The sequence below is a fragment of the Triticum aestivum genome, chromosome 7B (assembly GCF_018294505.1).
Source record: "Triticum aestivum cultivar Chinese Spring chromosome 7B, IWGSC CS RefSeq v2.1, whole genome shotgun sequence".
In the NCBI taxonomy this organism is placed as follows: domain Eukaryota; kingdom Viridiplantae; phylum Streptophyta; class Magnoliopsida; order Poales; family Poaceae; genus Triticum; species Triticum aestivum.
The window spans coordinates 246,763,286-246,781,236 of record NC_057813.1 but is presented as its reverse complement, the minus strand read 5'-3'; the positions used below and the strand labels follow the sequence as shown (position 1 = coordinate 246,781,236).

General features: G+C 48.2%; 1 protein-coding gene across 2 annotated transcripts; it reads right to left on the bottom strand.

Annotated features, from left to right (window-relative positions):
• Positions 1 to 7,623: 7,623 nt before the first annotated feature.
• On the bottom strand, positions 7,624 to 9,542 carry LOC123160778 (traB domain-containing protein). Of its 2 annotated transcripts, none has more exons than XM_044578615.1 (7): positions 9,110 to 9,542; positions 8,908 to 9,023; positions 8,742 to 8,830; positions 8,579 to 8,653; positions 8,399 to 8,491; positions 8,172 to 8,267; positions 7,624 to 8,040 (listed from the first exon to the last, which is right to left on the bottom strand). In XM_044578615.1, the coding sequence occupies exons 1-7, from the start codon at positions 9,451 to 9,453 to the stop codon at positions 7,771 to 7,773; spliced, it is 1,083 nt and encodes a 360-aa protein (XP_044434550.1). In that variant the 5' UTR covers positions 9,454 to 9,542; the 3' UTR covers positions 7,624 to 7,770. The 2 variants fall into 2 exon arrangements, with proteins under 2 accessions (XP_044434550.1, XP_044434549.1); XM_044578614.1 differs by having other exon boundaries at positions 8,172 to 8,270; positions 9,110 to 9,540.
• Between the last annotated feature and the right edge of the window lie 8,409 nt (positions 9,543 to 17,951).

Here is a 17,951-nt window from a genome sequence, read left to right as displayed (position 1 = left end):
GATATAAATGTGTAAAATAAAGCCCATAAACATCCAAAAGGGGTAATATAATAGCATGGAATAATCAAAAATTATAGATACGTTGGAGACGTATCAGACACCGTCTTCGAAGAAGAGGGTGTACAAGGGGAGGTCCGATCTTCACGACATAGGATCGATAATGGATGGGGATAACTAGCTGCAAGCAGCAAAAATGGAAAATAAGAGATATGACCAGACGAAGAGTATACTCACCGAAGCCTACAATCAGAATATTCGCCGATCCACAACCCGCAATACTACCCCACACAACCACGCTCAAGTCGTTGAGCACGGGATAGGTGCAATCCGCAAGGGAAACCACGAAGTCTAACCCACACAACACAATCTAGTCATGGAGCACGAATTAGGAGCAATTTCTCAAGGAATCACCAGAATAAGAATAACAAGAGCTCTCTAATCTCAGGAGGAGTCTATGTCTTTGGTCTTTGATAGAAATGGCAAAAGTCCCCAACAAAGGGAAGAGCTAGACTATTTATAATTGGACAACCCCCCTGGATAGGTGTGAAATCAAACTAGCTTTGGGAACCAGCTTAGGTGTGAAAGATAACCAGCTTTGGTTTGACTAAGTGGCTTCGAGACTTATTGATCTAGCTTTTGGAAAACTCTCGCTGGAGGTGGTTGGCAGTTCTCGACCAAACATTGTTCACTCGGGTCAATCAATGTTTCCTTCAGCAGCAAACTCGAGTTCTGGAAATCTTTCGCAAGTTCGGATATCCAAACTCGTCCAAAACATTGTTTCATCAGAACTGGAATGATGTTTCTTCAGCAGATAACTTATTTCTTTATGAACTCCTAACTTTGTTTCTTCTCCATAAAACATTGTTTTGCACGGACTAAAATGTGTTTGGCCTTCTTCGATATTGCACCTGAGTTCAGCGACAACAAAATAGATGAAAGTGCATCCACGTGTTCAAGATTATAGTATGAACTTAAGTTAGCGTTCACCTTGCAATGTATTTGTTTGACACAAATTACTATGATTTCTACTTTGATAACCGGGGGTGTATCAATGGTTGTCATGTCCTCATCATCATCCCCCTCTTGAAAAGGATTCATCCTTGACTCTAAGGGTTCAATGGTTTTCGTGTCCTCATCATCCTCCCTCTCTTGAAAATGAGTCGTCCTCGACTCTAGGTGGTCATCACACAAAAGAAAATAGGCCAGTACAAAGAAGCAATTCAAAGATTTTATTAAATGTGTAAGTTTAGCTTGCACCTTTGCGAACTTCAAATATTTGGTTCGACTCAGCAATTCCTTCCAACTAACATTTGCATGGAGCACAAACTTGTATTCAGGCACAAACATGTTCATATCATCCTCCCTCTCTTGAAGAAAAGTCGCCCTCGACTTCCTTCGGTATACAAAATAATAGCACGAGGACAATATAAAATATCTTGACAAAGTAAGAGTTGAATATTGATGTGCAAGTTTCAGTTTTTTGGTTGTTTTATACTCTCTAGAAGATTAACAAAATGGTTTTGTTGCATTGATGATATACCGAACATCTTTTCTTTGACTTCATCACACCAATGCTTCAAGAGTTTATAAGTGCATACATGTGGGTGCTTCAAGATGAATGATCTCTTTTCTTTTACCTCACCGAGTATTTCAATGCCTTTTTGAAGATAGCTTACCCCACATGATGTTTCTTTGATGGTACTCCACGTGCGCCATAATAATTCATGGATCTCATCCTCCCATTGTTGTAGCAGGGCAGCTAAGTATGATTTTGCATCTGCACATACTTCAAATAAAGACAGCTTTGTGAATGGTTAGTAATTGAATAATCTTCTCTCCATTCATTTGGTGGATCACTCATCTCTTTGATATTGTGTGTAAACACCTCAAGTTCAGATTTGGTGGACTCACACAACTCACTAATCCTCTCGCTTTGATGGTGTGGTATAACATTGAGCTCTTTAATCTCATGTTGGACGATCTCACCCTCACATTTGGTGGACTCACATAATTCACTAATCCTCTCTTGATGATTGTGTGGTACATTTGGGCAGGAGACTTTTATCTTGCTAAACTCATGTTGAGCAATCTGATGATCACATTTAGTGGAGTCACTCACCTCACCTATCTTATCACTCTCAATATGTGGACTTTTGAGAAAGGAACACTCTTCCTCACCTTTGGTGGAGTCACTCAACCCACCTCTCATATCCTTCTCAATATGTGGAATTTTCGGAAGTGGGCACTCTTCCTCACATTTGGTGGGATCACTCAAATCACTTTTCTTATCACTCTCAACTTGTGGAATTTTTTCTTGTGTTCACACACTCTCATATTTGGTGGAGCCACTCAACTCTCTTTTCTTGTCACTCCCAAATGGTGGGATTTTGTGATGTGTACACTCTTGCTCATATTTTGTGGAGTCACTCAACCCCCCTTTCTTGTCACTCTCTCAAGTTGTGGGATTTTGTGATATGGATTCTCTCTCACACATGGATTTGGAAATATTTTATTCTCCATAGAAGTCACGGGTGGAGGAGAATAAGCTCTAGCTGAAGTCGTGCTTCTTCTATCTTGAATATGAATTGTTAGTGAAGACACCATCGAGGATGAAGGGTGTGGTTGCTACCCTGAAGGAGTAGTAGGGAAATCTTGGAAATTCCGGGATCGACCATTACACATGTTCTTCTTCTCCATTCTCATAGCTCAACGTACAACATCAGATATTATATCATAAGGAAACACCTCCACATAATCAGATATCTTATCATTCAGCTCATGTAACAATGTCTTTATCTTTGCTTCATCACTCTCTTGGGGTTTTGTCCAGATCAACAGCTTCTCCATCTCATTATAGTACTCCTTGACAGTGCGAGAACCTTGGATAAACCTCTGTAACTTCTTGTACAACTTCATCGCATAGTATGATGGAACAAAACAACGCCTCATGACTTGCTTCATCAAAGTGCACCTGCGGATATAATTATTGCCCGACATCAATCGATCGTCTTCCAGCTGATTCCACCATGTAAGAGCATAACCAGAGAACTTCATAACAACAAGATAAACTCTCTTGGCTTCAGAAAAAACATGGATGCGAAAGATTTGATCACACTTCTCCTCCCACTCAATATATGCATCTGGATCCTCTTTTTCCCGTGAATGATGGCACATGTTGCTTCACTCTCGCTTGGTTGTCACGGTCATCTTGATCATGATGGTCATAATGATGACCATTGCGACCAAAAAGAACACCACGATGAGGCGGGGCGTAGGGTTCATAGTCCGCCATGCCTTCATTTTCGTCACCATCCTCGGCGAGATCTTCATGGGAGATGTCATCACTATCATGTGCAGCTCGTCGCTGGTGATTAGCGGAAAGCCTGCGGGGGTCATGGCCTCGGCCGCAATCTTCTCCTCCATGCGTCCAACCCTCACAGGGGCCAGCAAAGTCGCCACGCCTCCGTTCAACACCAACAGCAGGGGCACCATCAACATGGCCACCTGCAGCTCTTCCACGACCATTGTGGTGATCTTCGTTGCCACGACATCGTCGATTGTCGGCGACCAGTGAGGCAGCGGGGCTGTGTTGGTGTTGATCCCCATTGCCCACAATAGGAAGACGACCCCCAAACGTCCTTTGCAAAACTACAGCTATACTTTCTTCAATCGCATCACCCAGTGCAGCTTGAGTATTTGGGAACTCTTCTTCCATAATATTTCCTCCATGTACACTCGAATTGGAGCGTGTAATGATTCCTTAGCGGCTGTGCAGTGGTAGAAAATTAGGAGTGGACGGGCGAATGAAAGGGAAGAAGCTGACGGTTTTTGGGTGGATCTTGGTGGGGTAAAATGAGGAGGGCTAGTGTTGAGATCCAATCGATGCAAAGCAAATGAATAATAAAAAATTGTATATCCTTGCACCGCGTTTGAGTTGCAACACTTGCCACTAACACTTCTAAAATTTCTCACCCAATTGAATATGATCTCACACTTGCTCAACACTTTCTCTTCTCTTTTTTTCCTTTTTATTCTCCTTTTTTTGCTCTTTTTTTCTCTCTTTTTTTGCTTTTTTTGCAACACAAAAGATCCAACAACAAGACTCAAAGAAAAAGAACAGCAACTTCGGATAGAACTTGGTGCAAACACAAAGAGGAAAGCAAACAACTAGATCTCGGCAAACAAAGGCTTGGAATTTTTTTTACTTTTCTAGCTTTGGACTTTAGGACAGGGAAAAATCAAACTAAAAAGGATAGATCTAGCAACAAAGATATAGGTCCTACCGCGTAAACCTTGCTCTGATACCAGATGATGCGACAACATCTTCAGAGAAGAGGGTGTACAAGGGGAGGTCCGATCTTCATGGGGTAGGCTCGATAATGGATGGATAACTAGCTGCAAGCAGCTGAAAAACAGAAAATAAGAGATTATGACCCGACGAGGAGGATTCTCGCCGAAGCCTGCAATCTGAATATTCGCTGATCCCCAACCCGCAATACTATCCCACACAACCACGCTCAAGTTGTGGAGCACGGGATAAGTGCAATCCACATGGGGAAACCATGAGCTCTAACCCACACAACACGATCTAGTCGTGGAGCACGAATTAGGAGCAATTTCTCAAGGAATCACCAGAATAAAGATAACAAGAGCTCTCCAATCTCAGGAGGAGTCTATATCTTTGGTCTTTGATAGAAATGGCAAAAGTTCCCAATGAAGGAAAGAGCTAAACTATTTAGACAATCCCCCTGGATAGGTGTAAAATCAAACTAGTTTTGGAACTAGCTTAGGTGTGAAAGAGAACCAGCTTTGGTTTGACTAAATGGCTTTGAAACCTAATGAGGTAGCTTCTGAAAAACTCTCGTTGGAGGTGGTTGGCAGTTCACGACCAAACATTGTTCACTGGAGTCGAACAATGTTTCCTTCAGCGGCAAACTCGAGTTCTAGAAACCTTCCGCAAGTTGGGATATACAAACTCGTCCAAAACATTGTTTCATCAGAATTGGAACAATGTTTATTCAGCAGATAACTTATTTATTCATGAACTCCTAACTTTGTTTCTTCTCCATAAAACATTGTTTTGCAGGGACTAAAATGTGCCTGGCCTTCTTTGATATTGCACCTGAGTTCAACAAACAACAAAGCAGATGAAAGTGCAGCCATGCGTTCAAGATTATAGTATGAACTTAAGTTAGCATTCACCTGGCACTGTATTTATTTGACACAAATTACTATGATTTCTACTTTGATGGACGGGGTTGTATCAATGGTTGTCATGTCCTCATAGGATGGCGGAAGATGGCGACGGCGGATCGTCCTGAAGCGTGCGCAGGCGGTGCACGTTATGGAATGTCTAGACCGGATGGTCTTAAGGGCACTGGATTAGATTGTGTCTGTTATGCGGACAGAGCACATCTATATACTTGTAGGTGTAGCGACTTAGTCCGCCTAGAATATGGCTTTGGGTTGATCCTTGTATTTGTTTTGCCAGGCTCTCGTGAATAACTAATAAAGATGATTGTGTGCATCATGCTGGTACAGAGGCCGAGGGTAATCCTCCTTTTCGGAAGAAAAAAGATACAACATACGTTTATAATCTCGATGTGTGTAAACTGTCTTGATGTGGGTGTGTGGAGCACTTAGGAGCTCCTATGCAATTACTTCCTCTCTCTCAGTTTACAGGGCGTGCGCGTACCCCTAGGTCGACAATTTGATCAACCTAATACAAGTCATATATTACAAAAAATATATCAATATAAACTTCAGATGTTCTATTTTCAAAAGGTATATTTTTTATGTTATATAGTTTATATTAGGGTGATAAAATTGGCAACCTAGATATACGCGTAGGACTTATAAACTGAGACGGAGGGAGTACTTCCTTGTTCCTACACTACTGTTCCACGTTATAATGGCAGAATTTAAAATAGACTTTTTTTAGCATAACAACCGGACTTTATTAATCAGACATAAAGAAGATTTTACATAGCCAGGGGGCTCTAGGAACAAAACATAGCGACTTAGCACTAAATGAAGCGATTACTAGCAATACTATTTTTTCTCGAATACACACGAGTGTGCGTACTATATTATAAAGAAGGGATCGGGGTAAAGAGCCTGTCCACATTAGCGTTACAGATTACATATATATATACACTGTACACTAACTCCACCCTCCACCTCCCTCTCCTATGTCTACCTACGCTCCACTGCCCACTCCTCCACCTCTGCAAAGAAGGCGTCCATATCTCCTCATAGTATGCCCGCTTGCTTCCATATATGGCCCTCTCGGACAACTGCTTGAATGATCCTGTTCTTCGAAGGTGTGGCTCCGTCAAAAACGATGGAGTTGCGATGCTTCCATATCTGCCATAGCCCTAGAATGATGATTGCATTTGCATCTCTCTCGGCATGCCTTCTTCCTCCCTTGCCTTGACACCATGCCCCGAGGCTTTCAATCACAGTAGGTATCCACTCCGGCTTGCGCAAGGGATGGCAGATCGTCGTCCACACTTCCCGTGCGACAACACACTGAAGTAGAACGTGGTTTATGCTCTCCTCTTCTTGGCTGCACATAGGGCAGCAGTCTTGATGATCCAGTCCACGTCTTGCATCACACTAGCAATACTATGGGCATCCCCATTTGATGATCTACCCTCAAACTTGAAAACAATCCTAGTCATGGACTCCTGCATATCTGTAACCTCTTTAGTGATCATTATGTTTTCACCAAGGGATTCTTCCTGTAGGCTTTTACTACACCAGAACAATCCGAAGCAATGGTCATAGAATTAAAACATGCATCTTTACTTAAGCATAACGCTTCTCTACACGCTATCGCTTCAATAGTAGATGGTTCCATCACTCCAACCAAGGCCAGAACTGATGCACCCAAAAACAGTCCTTCTTCTGAGCAAAAAATAGCAGCAGCTGAACTCTTCCCTTTCCTAACCGACGGAACTCCATCAGCATTTCCTTTCACAACACCCCCGGGAGGGGGGATCCATGCAGTCCCACGTCTTGGCACCGGTATGTTTTGGGTACATCCCTTACGGCATGCTCTTGAATAAATTTCATGATGAATCTACAGGTCGCAAGCGGCGATTGAAAAATATTTTCGTGAATTATATCTCTGCGCGCCTTCCAGATTGCCCATAGAGTCACCATCATCTTAACATAGTCCTGACATGCTAATCTGTCCTGCAGATCAAACGCCAGTTCTTCCCATTAGGCTCTGAGCATTTTCGGATTTGGAATGTCCTGGTTAATTCGTGTCTATGTGAATGGGCATTTTTTTTAAATCGAGGGGGAAATGGGCTTCTGTTTGCTCAGTCGAAAGACGCAAGTGGACAGACGTAAGTGGCCTGTTATGAGCCAAACGCCGAAAATGAAACGTTAGTGGGCTTTGCTCACAGACAACAACAGGTACTTCTCTCTCTCAAAAAAAAAGGACAACACCAGGTACTTCACACAGTCTAGTTGGCGCGGCGACATGCTGACGCGGAAGATGTGCTGGCGTGGCCACGGCGAGGAAGAAGCTGGGGCGCGCGGCAAGGAAGACGCTGGGGAATGGGCGATTTCAAATTCGAAACTGAGGACTGAAATGTCCTTTTACACATAAAATTGGGGCTGTCGGAAATCCCTTAAACGTCTTATAAAAGTTTACATAGGGAGTACTTCACTTGACTTTACAATCTCAAGCTGCATGGACGTTACAAAGAGCGTGCACGGTTACAAATGTCAGTCTTTGCCAGTAAAAATGGACTTCAGCTACAACGTTATATGTAGGGCGGCAGCCTGCAGCAGTTCGTACAGAGCCCAGAGGACGAGCCCTATCACCGTATCCCTGACCAGGCCCTTGACAACGGAGCTAGCCCAGGTCTCCGACGATTCCCTGCCGACGAGGTCGCGGAACCTCAGGTCCCCCTGGTCAGAGATCAGCGCGTACACCACGCCGTTCATATGCCCCTTCCCGATGACCCCAACCACCGTCTTGCTCTTGTTCACGGCCTTGCTCCTCTTTAGGGACCAAGCCATGTACTGAGAAGCAAACATGCAAAAGAAAAAAAACATCTAGTTCATGCTTCATAGACAATGCTGGTTTGTTTTCAGATGAAGTATGAAGTAGGTTGGAATTTTCAGATGAAAGTTGCGGAGAAGCCATATCGTACCATGTCGCGCTCATGTATGAGAGGCTGCAGCAGCGAAGGATATGAGCTGCTAAGCTTCTCGTACAACTCGTACGGGCTAACCGCAGCTTTCTCATCCTGCTGATAGTTAGCAGCCAGACATGCATGCATGTCAGTAAGACTAAGACGGTAACTGCAAAAAATGGTACTTTGGCTAATTGATTAACAGGAAGACTGGAAACTGGAGCAACACAGGTAGTAGCATTTACCGGCATATCGGTGGTTGAAGTGATTCCACGGAATAATGAGATTACGAGTTTAGTCTTTTCATCCCAGCTGAGGGATTTCAAAGCTCGTTCAAGCTACAAGAACAAAATGTGACACCATCAGTGACACATCACATGTAACTAGCATATGATCAGCTTGCTTAGTTGCAGATGTCCACATACAGTTATTTCAATAGGGCGATCCCCAAGAACGAGCTGAGCGCCAATATCTTCAGACACCCTCCTAGCTGCTCGGAACTGCATGAAGATTTGATAACAAAACAATTCGAGGTTCTGAGTCGTTCCATAACAATATGTGAAAGACTGACATGAGCAAACAGAGTACCTCCTCCCCAAACGGCCGGTTCGCGCCAGAAGAAATCTTGGAAGAAAAAACAGCCAGGAGCAAACGCAGAGCAAGAGCACTCTGTCCACCTGCACCGTCGCAAAAAGATGGCAATGAAATCAGCAGCGTTCCATTTGTTCGAGGAACCTGAGGTAGCACATAGTACCCAGGTTGATGCTCCGGTTGACGGCTCCCAAGAACTTGGCGCCGCCGAGCGAAAACATGTTGGATTTCAACAGCGGCTCGCCGGAGGCGTCGTCGGAAGCGTACATGATCCCGGCTCTGCAGTAAGGGCACTGCAAAGGCACCGCTCAGATTTCGAAGAGAGAAACGGTGATGATACGGTCGGTCGGGATACTGGATCATGCCTGCTCCGGCAGAGTTCGACGACGACGTTGTCGGGGTGGACGGCACGGAGCACGCGCTCGACCTCGTCGGCAGACTCCGCGGAGAGGTGCGAGGTCCCGAGGATCCACACGTCCTCGGGCTCAGCGAAATCCGGCGGCCGCCACGCCGGCACCGGCCCGAACCGCCGCCGCGGGACGCGTACCAGTGCACCGGACTCGACCAACCCAGCCAGCGCGGGGTCCGCGGTGGCGGCGCTGGCACGCGTATCGGCGAGCGACGCGGACCGGTAGTCGAAGCACGGCGGCGGAGGCGGCAGGGGCGGCCGGAAGGACGCGGCTGTGGATGGCGTGGGGCCCGCTGCCATTTCTTCTTCTGGTTTGTGGTGCCCGCGCAGACGCGCGGCGCGGGAGGATATTGTGACAAAATTATGGGCGGCTGTGGAGCGCTTGGTCCGGAGATGGATGGCGTAAATGGGCTCGGTGCCACTCGCGTAGTCGCGTTACGCCGATCTCGGATCCCGATCGTATAGATTTTCTGCAGAATTTTTGTGACACATTCGGCCCTGCACTAGGCCAGTTGCAACAAAAAATTAGTAAGCCCAAACTCCCCCTATCAAATTTACGAACTTTTTCACACAGTTCTAAAAAAATGATTTTTTTTACATTAGTAAACTTATTTTAAAATTTTGAACTTTTAAATATTCGTGATTTTTAAAAAATTTATGATTTTTTTAGATTCATGGTTTTTTAAAGTCAACGATCAACTGATATTACATAAATCTACGCAGTTGCCCAAGAATTCTCTATATATTCTTAATCAACGTCCTATATATAGAGAGAATGGCCCTCACCAACTGAAAATACCAATTTGTTAAGAATCAATTGAAGTGAAGCCATAGTGTCACCGTTGGCTGGAATTGATATATTCACGAGATCCAGGTCACAATTTGTATTGACTAAAGGAATAGTAGGGATTCAATCTGACGGCGATCAGCCGATCAATGGCCGAGTTGTCAACCCTGAGAACCAAGTGAGGGGGAGGGAGCAGTGCTCGGTTTGCTTGCTGGGCCAGCCCACACAAGTAGCGCATGAGCGCATCTCTGCTTCCTTGATGCATAAAGCGTTGTATAGGAGGTCTGGAGGTTTGGTAGGCTGCATTGTTTTTGTCCTCCCTGCATCTGTGGCTGAGCAGCACGTGACTCGGGTTACACATGCCAAAATCATGTTGTGAACATCACCGACGGGAATGGGCAAAGGGTCCTGCAGATTGAGACCTGTAAAGTGAAGGGAGAGAAAGACAAGTGTACTTCACACGCGTCTTTGCGGTGTAAACAACAAATTTACATGAAAATATAACCGACTTAAGGAAAGGATCAAAATGTTCACGTCCCACACCGACTTAAGCCGAGCACTAGACAACCTCAGTGGTCCGGGTCCGTCGCTCACACCCCGAGCCGGCTCCTGTGAACGCCGTTGCGCCTGCTCATACCCGGGTTGGCCAGCGGGTGAGCGACGCTGACAGGCAAAGCCGGCGGCCCGTCGTGTGCAGGGCGTCGCGCTAGAGGGTGCACTAGGTCGCAACGAAAACCATTACAGAGAAGTGGCCTTGTTCACGTCCACGCCCCACGCGCCATGGACCCCAGAAAAAACCGGGTGGTTACGTGGCGGCCGTGGAGATCCGATGGCGAGGAGCGCGCCACCGAGTAATCGAGCCGAGGCACGAGTCGCAGCCGGCCATGAGCCCCGTGCGGGCCCAGCTGGTGCAACCGAGGATCTAACCGATCCGATGGGGGTTGTGTGTGTCGCGTGCCCCTACTGGCGTGACCGGACCAGCCCACATAGAGTCGAAGACGCCGCCATGCGGGTTCGGCCTCCCTATTGCGCACAGGACCTCGCACGCGAGACCGCCACACAACACCACAAGACTTTGGCCCTATGTGCGTCCGCGGTCCATCCGGCATGTACGTGGGGGGTCGCCCAGGTGCACGCCGTCCGGACATATTAGACGGCAACGAGAGTCTCGAGAGGGCCCGCAGCACGCCACGGCAAGACGGGCGGCGCAGAGGGCGCTCTCACCCTCTCGTCCACGAAGCCTCCATGAGATAGATACTTCAACATTTTTTATAGGAGTATAATATGGTGTTCTTTGTGCATATGTTTGTGCAATGCGGTAATGTGCTTGATTATACAGAGTGACCGGAAGGGCGAGAGAACGGTTTGTTATCGGCGAATGTGCTCGAAACGATTCCTGACTGTTGAGCATAAGATTATTAGGAAGTACTAGTACAAATGCCCGTGCGTTGCACTGGGTGATAAAAGTAGTAGAACCTGCTTGATGGGTCATTTTTCGCCATTTTTCATATTTAATTTCAATAAATGTTAAGCATGGAATTTTCTTTTTTTTAAAAAAACTTAATATTTCATTAAAATATAAACTCTATAATTTTTTTAAATTATCTATTTCTGTTGTACATTTCAAAATGGTTTTTGTAGTAATTGGGCGAATTTTAAAGTGCTTTTAAAAATTACGAATATTTTTTGAAATATTTTTAAACTATTTTTTTGTTAACTTTTTGGGCATTTTTCTTGGTAATTTTTACAGATAGCTGGTAGTTTGGTTGGGAAGTTTATTTTTTACTATTTGGGCTTGGCCCAAACAAAGTAGTTAGCGTACATGGAAGGACCCACGAAGTCATCTTCGTACCACTGCAATCCCTAAAAAAATATTCTTACTATTGCGCCGTGAGGGCTTTTTTTTATCTTTCCTATTCTCTTGTACTCCCTTGTGCGCAGCCGCCGCGCGCTCCATCCGCTTCTAACTATCGTCGAAGATCTTCGCCTCGCCTGCCCTCTGTTCCCTCGGGCATCCTAGCGACGCAGCAATGAAGCACCGCCGACGATCGAAACAACAGAAGCTCGACTCGATACCTCCCATATAGCACTGATTATTTTTAGCAATGAACATGATTTGCTTTCAGTGAAGGGACATAGTACTACAAAATCTGTGATTTTGGAAAATAACAATAATAAGAGGACCATAGCAGCCACTGAAATGTTTGCTTTCAGTGAAATAATATAATATTACATCAGTAGCAATATATGTGATGATATTTGTACAAATAAAATAATAAGAGCACTGCAACTGCTAGTAAAAGTAATATTATCCAACATGATAATTTCAACCAACACACAGGACCACCATCAACCACAGCATATTGTTGAAGAGCACATGTCTAAATTTTATGAAAGCTAAAATTGAAAGTCATTTACAGCCAACAATGTGTAATTGACCCTACTGGTCTACATATAATGAATTATGAAGCACCCTTTCTTTTGCTACATACCTAAAACTACCATCAGGGATGCAATTAAGCTAATTGATAACTGAATAAAGAGCAGAATATATGAAACTTCAATAATTATTCCAGCATCATGTCCCAGAATAACCAAGTTCAAGCCACCATGTTCAGGTATATGTAGTCAGCAACATGAAATTTCTTGGTTCAATCCTTGGCTAGTAACAACAATTTTTCAAAAAAAATATAGTGAAACAGGGGCTTGTATCACTGATTAGCTGAAACGTAATGCAAAATTACATAATAAAACAGACAAAGTAGCTGATATAAAGACTCCCGTGCATATCAGCCAAACTGAAATTGTGAGCAATCGAAAGTAGCACCAATTTTTTTTCAGAAAAAATATCTCGTAGCCTTTAGGGCAGAGCGGCACCTTATAACGAACAAATGCCATGTGTACATGAGCTAAATATATTTATACTGATCTAGGGATACGATGAAACTATGCTTCCTTTTTTCTGACGGGGTGAAACTATGCTTGCTAGCACAGAAAGAAGTACATGATCGACAATGGCAAAACCTGATACAGTATAGAATTGTATACTAAGGGAAACTGAAAATGATTTACAAAATGTACAAGCTTTACTCTCCAGACTCTGCAAGCTATAAAAACATAACACACTCAGGCGCGGTTCTTCAAAATACAAAGTAGTAGCTGCGTTTGTTCAGAACAAAGAATGAAGCATTCATAACTTAGCTGCCATTTGCTTCAATTGAATAATACATGCTAGCTTGCTTATGGATGTGCCCAGAATATTCAGAGTGAACAACTCTGAACCTGGCTAAAAGAACAAAATCATTGGCTTGATTTATCTTATTATGTGTTCTGCATTATGGACACTGTGACATGAGTAGCAACTTGAGTAAAGCTTAACTGACAGTTTCATGTAACTATCAGAGAGCTACAAAATTTAATTTGTATTTCACAGAATTGCATGTACTCGAGGGCAGTTTCAATGAACTACACATCGGTCAAATTCCTATAAATTCCGGTCAATGAAATTGTTATAGTAGAAGGGTGTCCAAGAATAGAGAGAGACAGAGGGGCTAGGTGTTGAGATTGGAGTTCATATTAGGAGAAGAGAAGTGAATCAATCAACAAATTTCAAGCCAATATTGCACTCAATTGTTCCTCCATACAACTTCCAGCATGCCCACAACACCATAATACAAAATATATGATGCCCTCTACCCTGAACATGAGCCTAGTAAAACTCTGGACTGTGTACCGGCAGGCACAATTGCAGACAGAGAGCAAGGGGACAGAAAAATAACTCAAACATGGGTCAAGGGGATACATAGCTACGTAGCTGATCAATTCTGGGTTGTAGGGATTTAAAATATGTTGTGTAGCAATTCTTGGGTACATAGCTGATCAATTCTGGGTTATAGGGAATTTGGCTGAGAGGAGAGAGATGGTAGGAATGTGTGCGTCTGATCTCCGAAAACTCTTATAAAAAGATTGTTTTGTGTCTAGCTGGTGGCATGCATGATTACATAGCACTTAGAGAACCTGATGGCTACAGATTTAATCGAGCTGTCGGGATAACAGAGGTAGCAACAGTTGAGTCATACATCTACCAGAGCTTTCATGTAGCAACTACCATATAGATCGCGTCGATTAGTTCTGGGCCATCACAGAAGTAAACACTCCAGCAATAAGGACATGAATCACCAAGCATGCATATTACAAATATTGAGCTGGTGTACTGGATGAAGAGCAACTACACTATTTAGTCTCAGCAGGCAAAAATATTGAACATACTAACAGAAGTGTGGCATCTATGAATCTAGTGGAAGCATTACAGACTTGAATCAACTTTCTGAACTCTGAAGAAAGCAGGTAGAACATAACTGAAGCTTTGCTAAAAACGTTGTCGATGCTTATGTACTGAATAAAAAAACAGCTCAGCATTTGGGTGGGAGACAGAGAAACGGGGACAGAAACAGGGGCTACCCTTGATTTCATCGGCCTGTTAGTGATTTGGCTTTCAAGTGGCTACATAGCAGGATGTCAAAGATTGAGAACCTTACGTCGGTGGAGGCCGGAGAGGACTGGCCGTGGTGGACACGTGACATTGGCGCGTGCTCGCGGCCGGCCACGTTCGCCCAGCGGTTGATTTATGCAGACTGACATCCAACAACAGTGAATGGAGGCCGCGCGTGCAGGACCTGCTGGAGGGGCTTCAGGAGCACGGGGATGAGCACCTCCAGGCAGCCAGCATTCTCGGCGATGCTGGTGCCGATGGCTCAGCGCGGGCACCATGCGTTGTTGGCTACCTCAAAGCCGTGGCCCATGGAATCGGATCCGCTGCAGCTGGTTCCAGCCTCCAGGGAACAACCATGGCGTCCTCTAGTGCAGCCGCTCTTGAGCCCGACCATGTTGTCCTATTATGCTCGATCCCCGAACGCCTCCAGCCGCGAGCGAGGAGAGCGCGCTCGATCCCCGACACCTCCGCGCACCAAGACCCACCTAGCGCCGATGGCCGGCGAGCAGCAGCACCAGGACCACGCCGCACCTCACCTCTACCTACGGCCTCCCATCTCCTCCCTCCCGCCCTCCCTTTTCTCTCCGCTGTCGCCCTCCTGCAGACGCTGGACATGCCGCCGGTCGCGTGCGACTGGGACTATCCGGTGAGGAGCTCCAGCAGGAGCACGCCCAGGGAGTAGACGGCACCTCCGGGGCGCGGTAGCCGTCGGCTACCACGCGGACGAATGTCGGCCTGTAGGTGGAGTAGAGCGCGACGCCGCCCCTCACCTTCTCGTCCTCTGCCGCGCTGGAAAGGAGTCGGAGGTTGGGCCAAGACGCCGGGAGGCAGGTGGACACGTCCTCCGGACGCCGCGAAGCCTCCTGCAGCGCGCTCGCCCACGAGCCCATCCGGAGCTGTCGCCGCCGCGAAGAGCGCCGCCCCACCGCGCCGGAAAGGAAGCATGTGGATAAGATAGAACAAAGGGTCGCGGACCGAATTCTTACAAACGTAGGGTTCTTTTTGTAAAAATGAATCGTTATCTCAGATCCACTTAAACAGGGACCGTGGGTTGAATTCTCACAAGCAGGGGAGCTTTTATGCAAAATCGCTGACGACGTACGACCAGAAGCAATAAGCGCTTTATTAGTAGGGAAAGATAGGATAGACTAGGATTTGGTCCTGCATTGTCTTGTACTCCAAGTTGATTTTTGTATTCCTATATATATGCACACGAGGTTCAAACAATACAACAACTATTCCACCAAATCCCTCTCTTCTTCTAACATGGTATCTATCGCAAGTCGATCATAAACCCTGGCCACCACCGATTCCGGACATGCGCGCCGCCCCCAGGGCGGGCGGCCTCCTTGACCGCTGCCGGGGGCCGCGCCGCACAAACCTAGGGTTCGTCCACCGGCCGTGTTGGCCAGTTGCCCTAGAGAGTCTTTTCCCGATCCTTTGATCCGGGTTTTTCTCTTTCTCGCCGGTCGCTTTGATCGGTGTCTATTTTCTGGTTTTCTGGTCTATGTGATCCGGTTTGCGTCGCCCACCGCCGTCGTCAATGCCGTGCGCCTCTACTCCAACACCGGCGCGATTGGCCGGCTTCTTCACCGACCCGGCGGCCTCGTGCGTCGTCCGCGCGTCTGCCCGTCGGTCGCCCTGACTCGGCGGCCTCGCGCGTCGGCCCACCGGTCGCCCCGACCCGGCGGCCTCGCGTCATGCGGCGACCCTCCACCGCCGCCGTTCGCGCGACGGCCCGCCCGTCGATCTACGCCGGCCGTCACCGCCCTGCTCCGACCGGGACACCTGCATCACCCTGACCCGGCGGCCTCGCACCATGCGGCGGCCAATCATAGTCGCCCTGCCGCCCGCCGCCGTCAGCTTCATCTCGGACTCCGCCGCCACCACGCCTTCACCGAGCGGCGTCCCCGACCTCGCGCGCGATCGGCTTCATCACCCGCTCGCCGCCGCGATCCGCCTCATCTACGCCATGCGACCAACCTGGCCCGTTGGTTACGCACGCCTCCGCAGGTCCCGTGAAGATCGTCCCCGAGTTCAGCGCGCCTCTCCACCGATCGAGCATCGGGTTGCCGCTGCGTCGCCCCGTCGGGCCGCAGCGCCGCCGCCCCGTGGTTCTTCTCCCGGCTACACCGACCCACGTCACCGTTGCGTCGCCTCTTCGGGCCATAGTGCCGCGGCCCGCGGTCCCCCGCCGCCCCGAGGGCGTCCGCTCTAGGCCGTCCCGTGGCTGCATCGCCCCTCGCGCCGCCGCTGCGTCGCCCCGTCGGGCCGTAGCGAGCATGACACGCGGTCCACGCCGCCGTCCCGAGGCCGTCCCCGCGGTTGCACCGACTCGCGAACCGCCGTTATGTCGCCCCTTTGGGCCGCAACGCCGCTGCCCGTGGTCCCCGCCGCTGCCCAGAGGTCTTCCCGCCGTCGCCCCGACCCGCCTGCCCCCACTGCGGCGCCCCTTCGGGTCGTTGCGCCGCGGCCCGCGGTCCACTCTGTCGTCCCCGCGCGTCGACATCCCGTGGTATGCGCCGCGCCGTCTCCCTTGGCGCGGGAACGCCACTGTCCGCACCGGTATTCGTCACGTTGTCAGGGTTCTTCGCCTACTTCGAGCACCCGCCGCCGCACTCCTAACCTAGCCGCCGCCGTCGCCGTCAGGCTGCCGCCGCCGCTCTTCTTTGGTCGCCGCCGCCGCTACCTCCGTAGCCGCCGCCGTCGCCCGTCCACCTCCTTCGTCTTCATCCAGCACCGGCCCGTCGTCAGCGTCGCCGTCATCTACCCCGACCACTTCGTCTACTCCGACCACCGTTGGTGACATTGGCCCCGCGCCGATGGACGCCGCAACCGTCGTCGAGTTCTTCTCTGCTGGCCCTCCAACTTCTTCGACATGGCGTACAGCTCGTGCAGGTCCTAGTCTCCGCATGCCTGGTGCTGGCAACACCGCAGCGTGCCTTCGTCCACGACGTGTCCCCGGGCCTGGCAAGCCTGGTGCGGTGCTTCGTCAACTTCGTCTTCGTCCGTCTACGCATGCCCGGTGCTGACAACACCGGTGCGTGCCTTCGTCTACGATGTGTCCCCGGGCTTGGCAAACCCGCCGCAACGCGTCGTCAACATCTCCTCTCCGGCACACCACTACTTCGACACCACTGCGCCCATGCTAACTCGGCGCCCCCTTGCGCCCGCGGCTCCACGGCGACTTCCTCGACACCGGCCACCCTGACTCGACATCGACCACGGCATTTTTCGCACGGCTACCTCGACCACGGCTCCATCACACACGCTCTCAGCTACATCGACAAACGACACAAAGGGCTACCGCCTGCTTGAGCAACCTCGTCGGTTTCCACTCCAGTCACGACTTCCACGATGCGTCGACCGTTACGACTGTGGGGGGTGTCTGTCGGCTTGCCTTCGGATACTTCTCCAGTCTCATTGTCTGCGTCGCTACCGTTGTGACTGCGGGGGATGTTGAGCATAAGATTATTAGGAAGTATAGGATAGACTAGGATTTGGTCCTGCCTTGTCTTG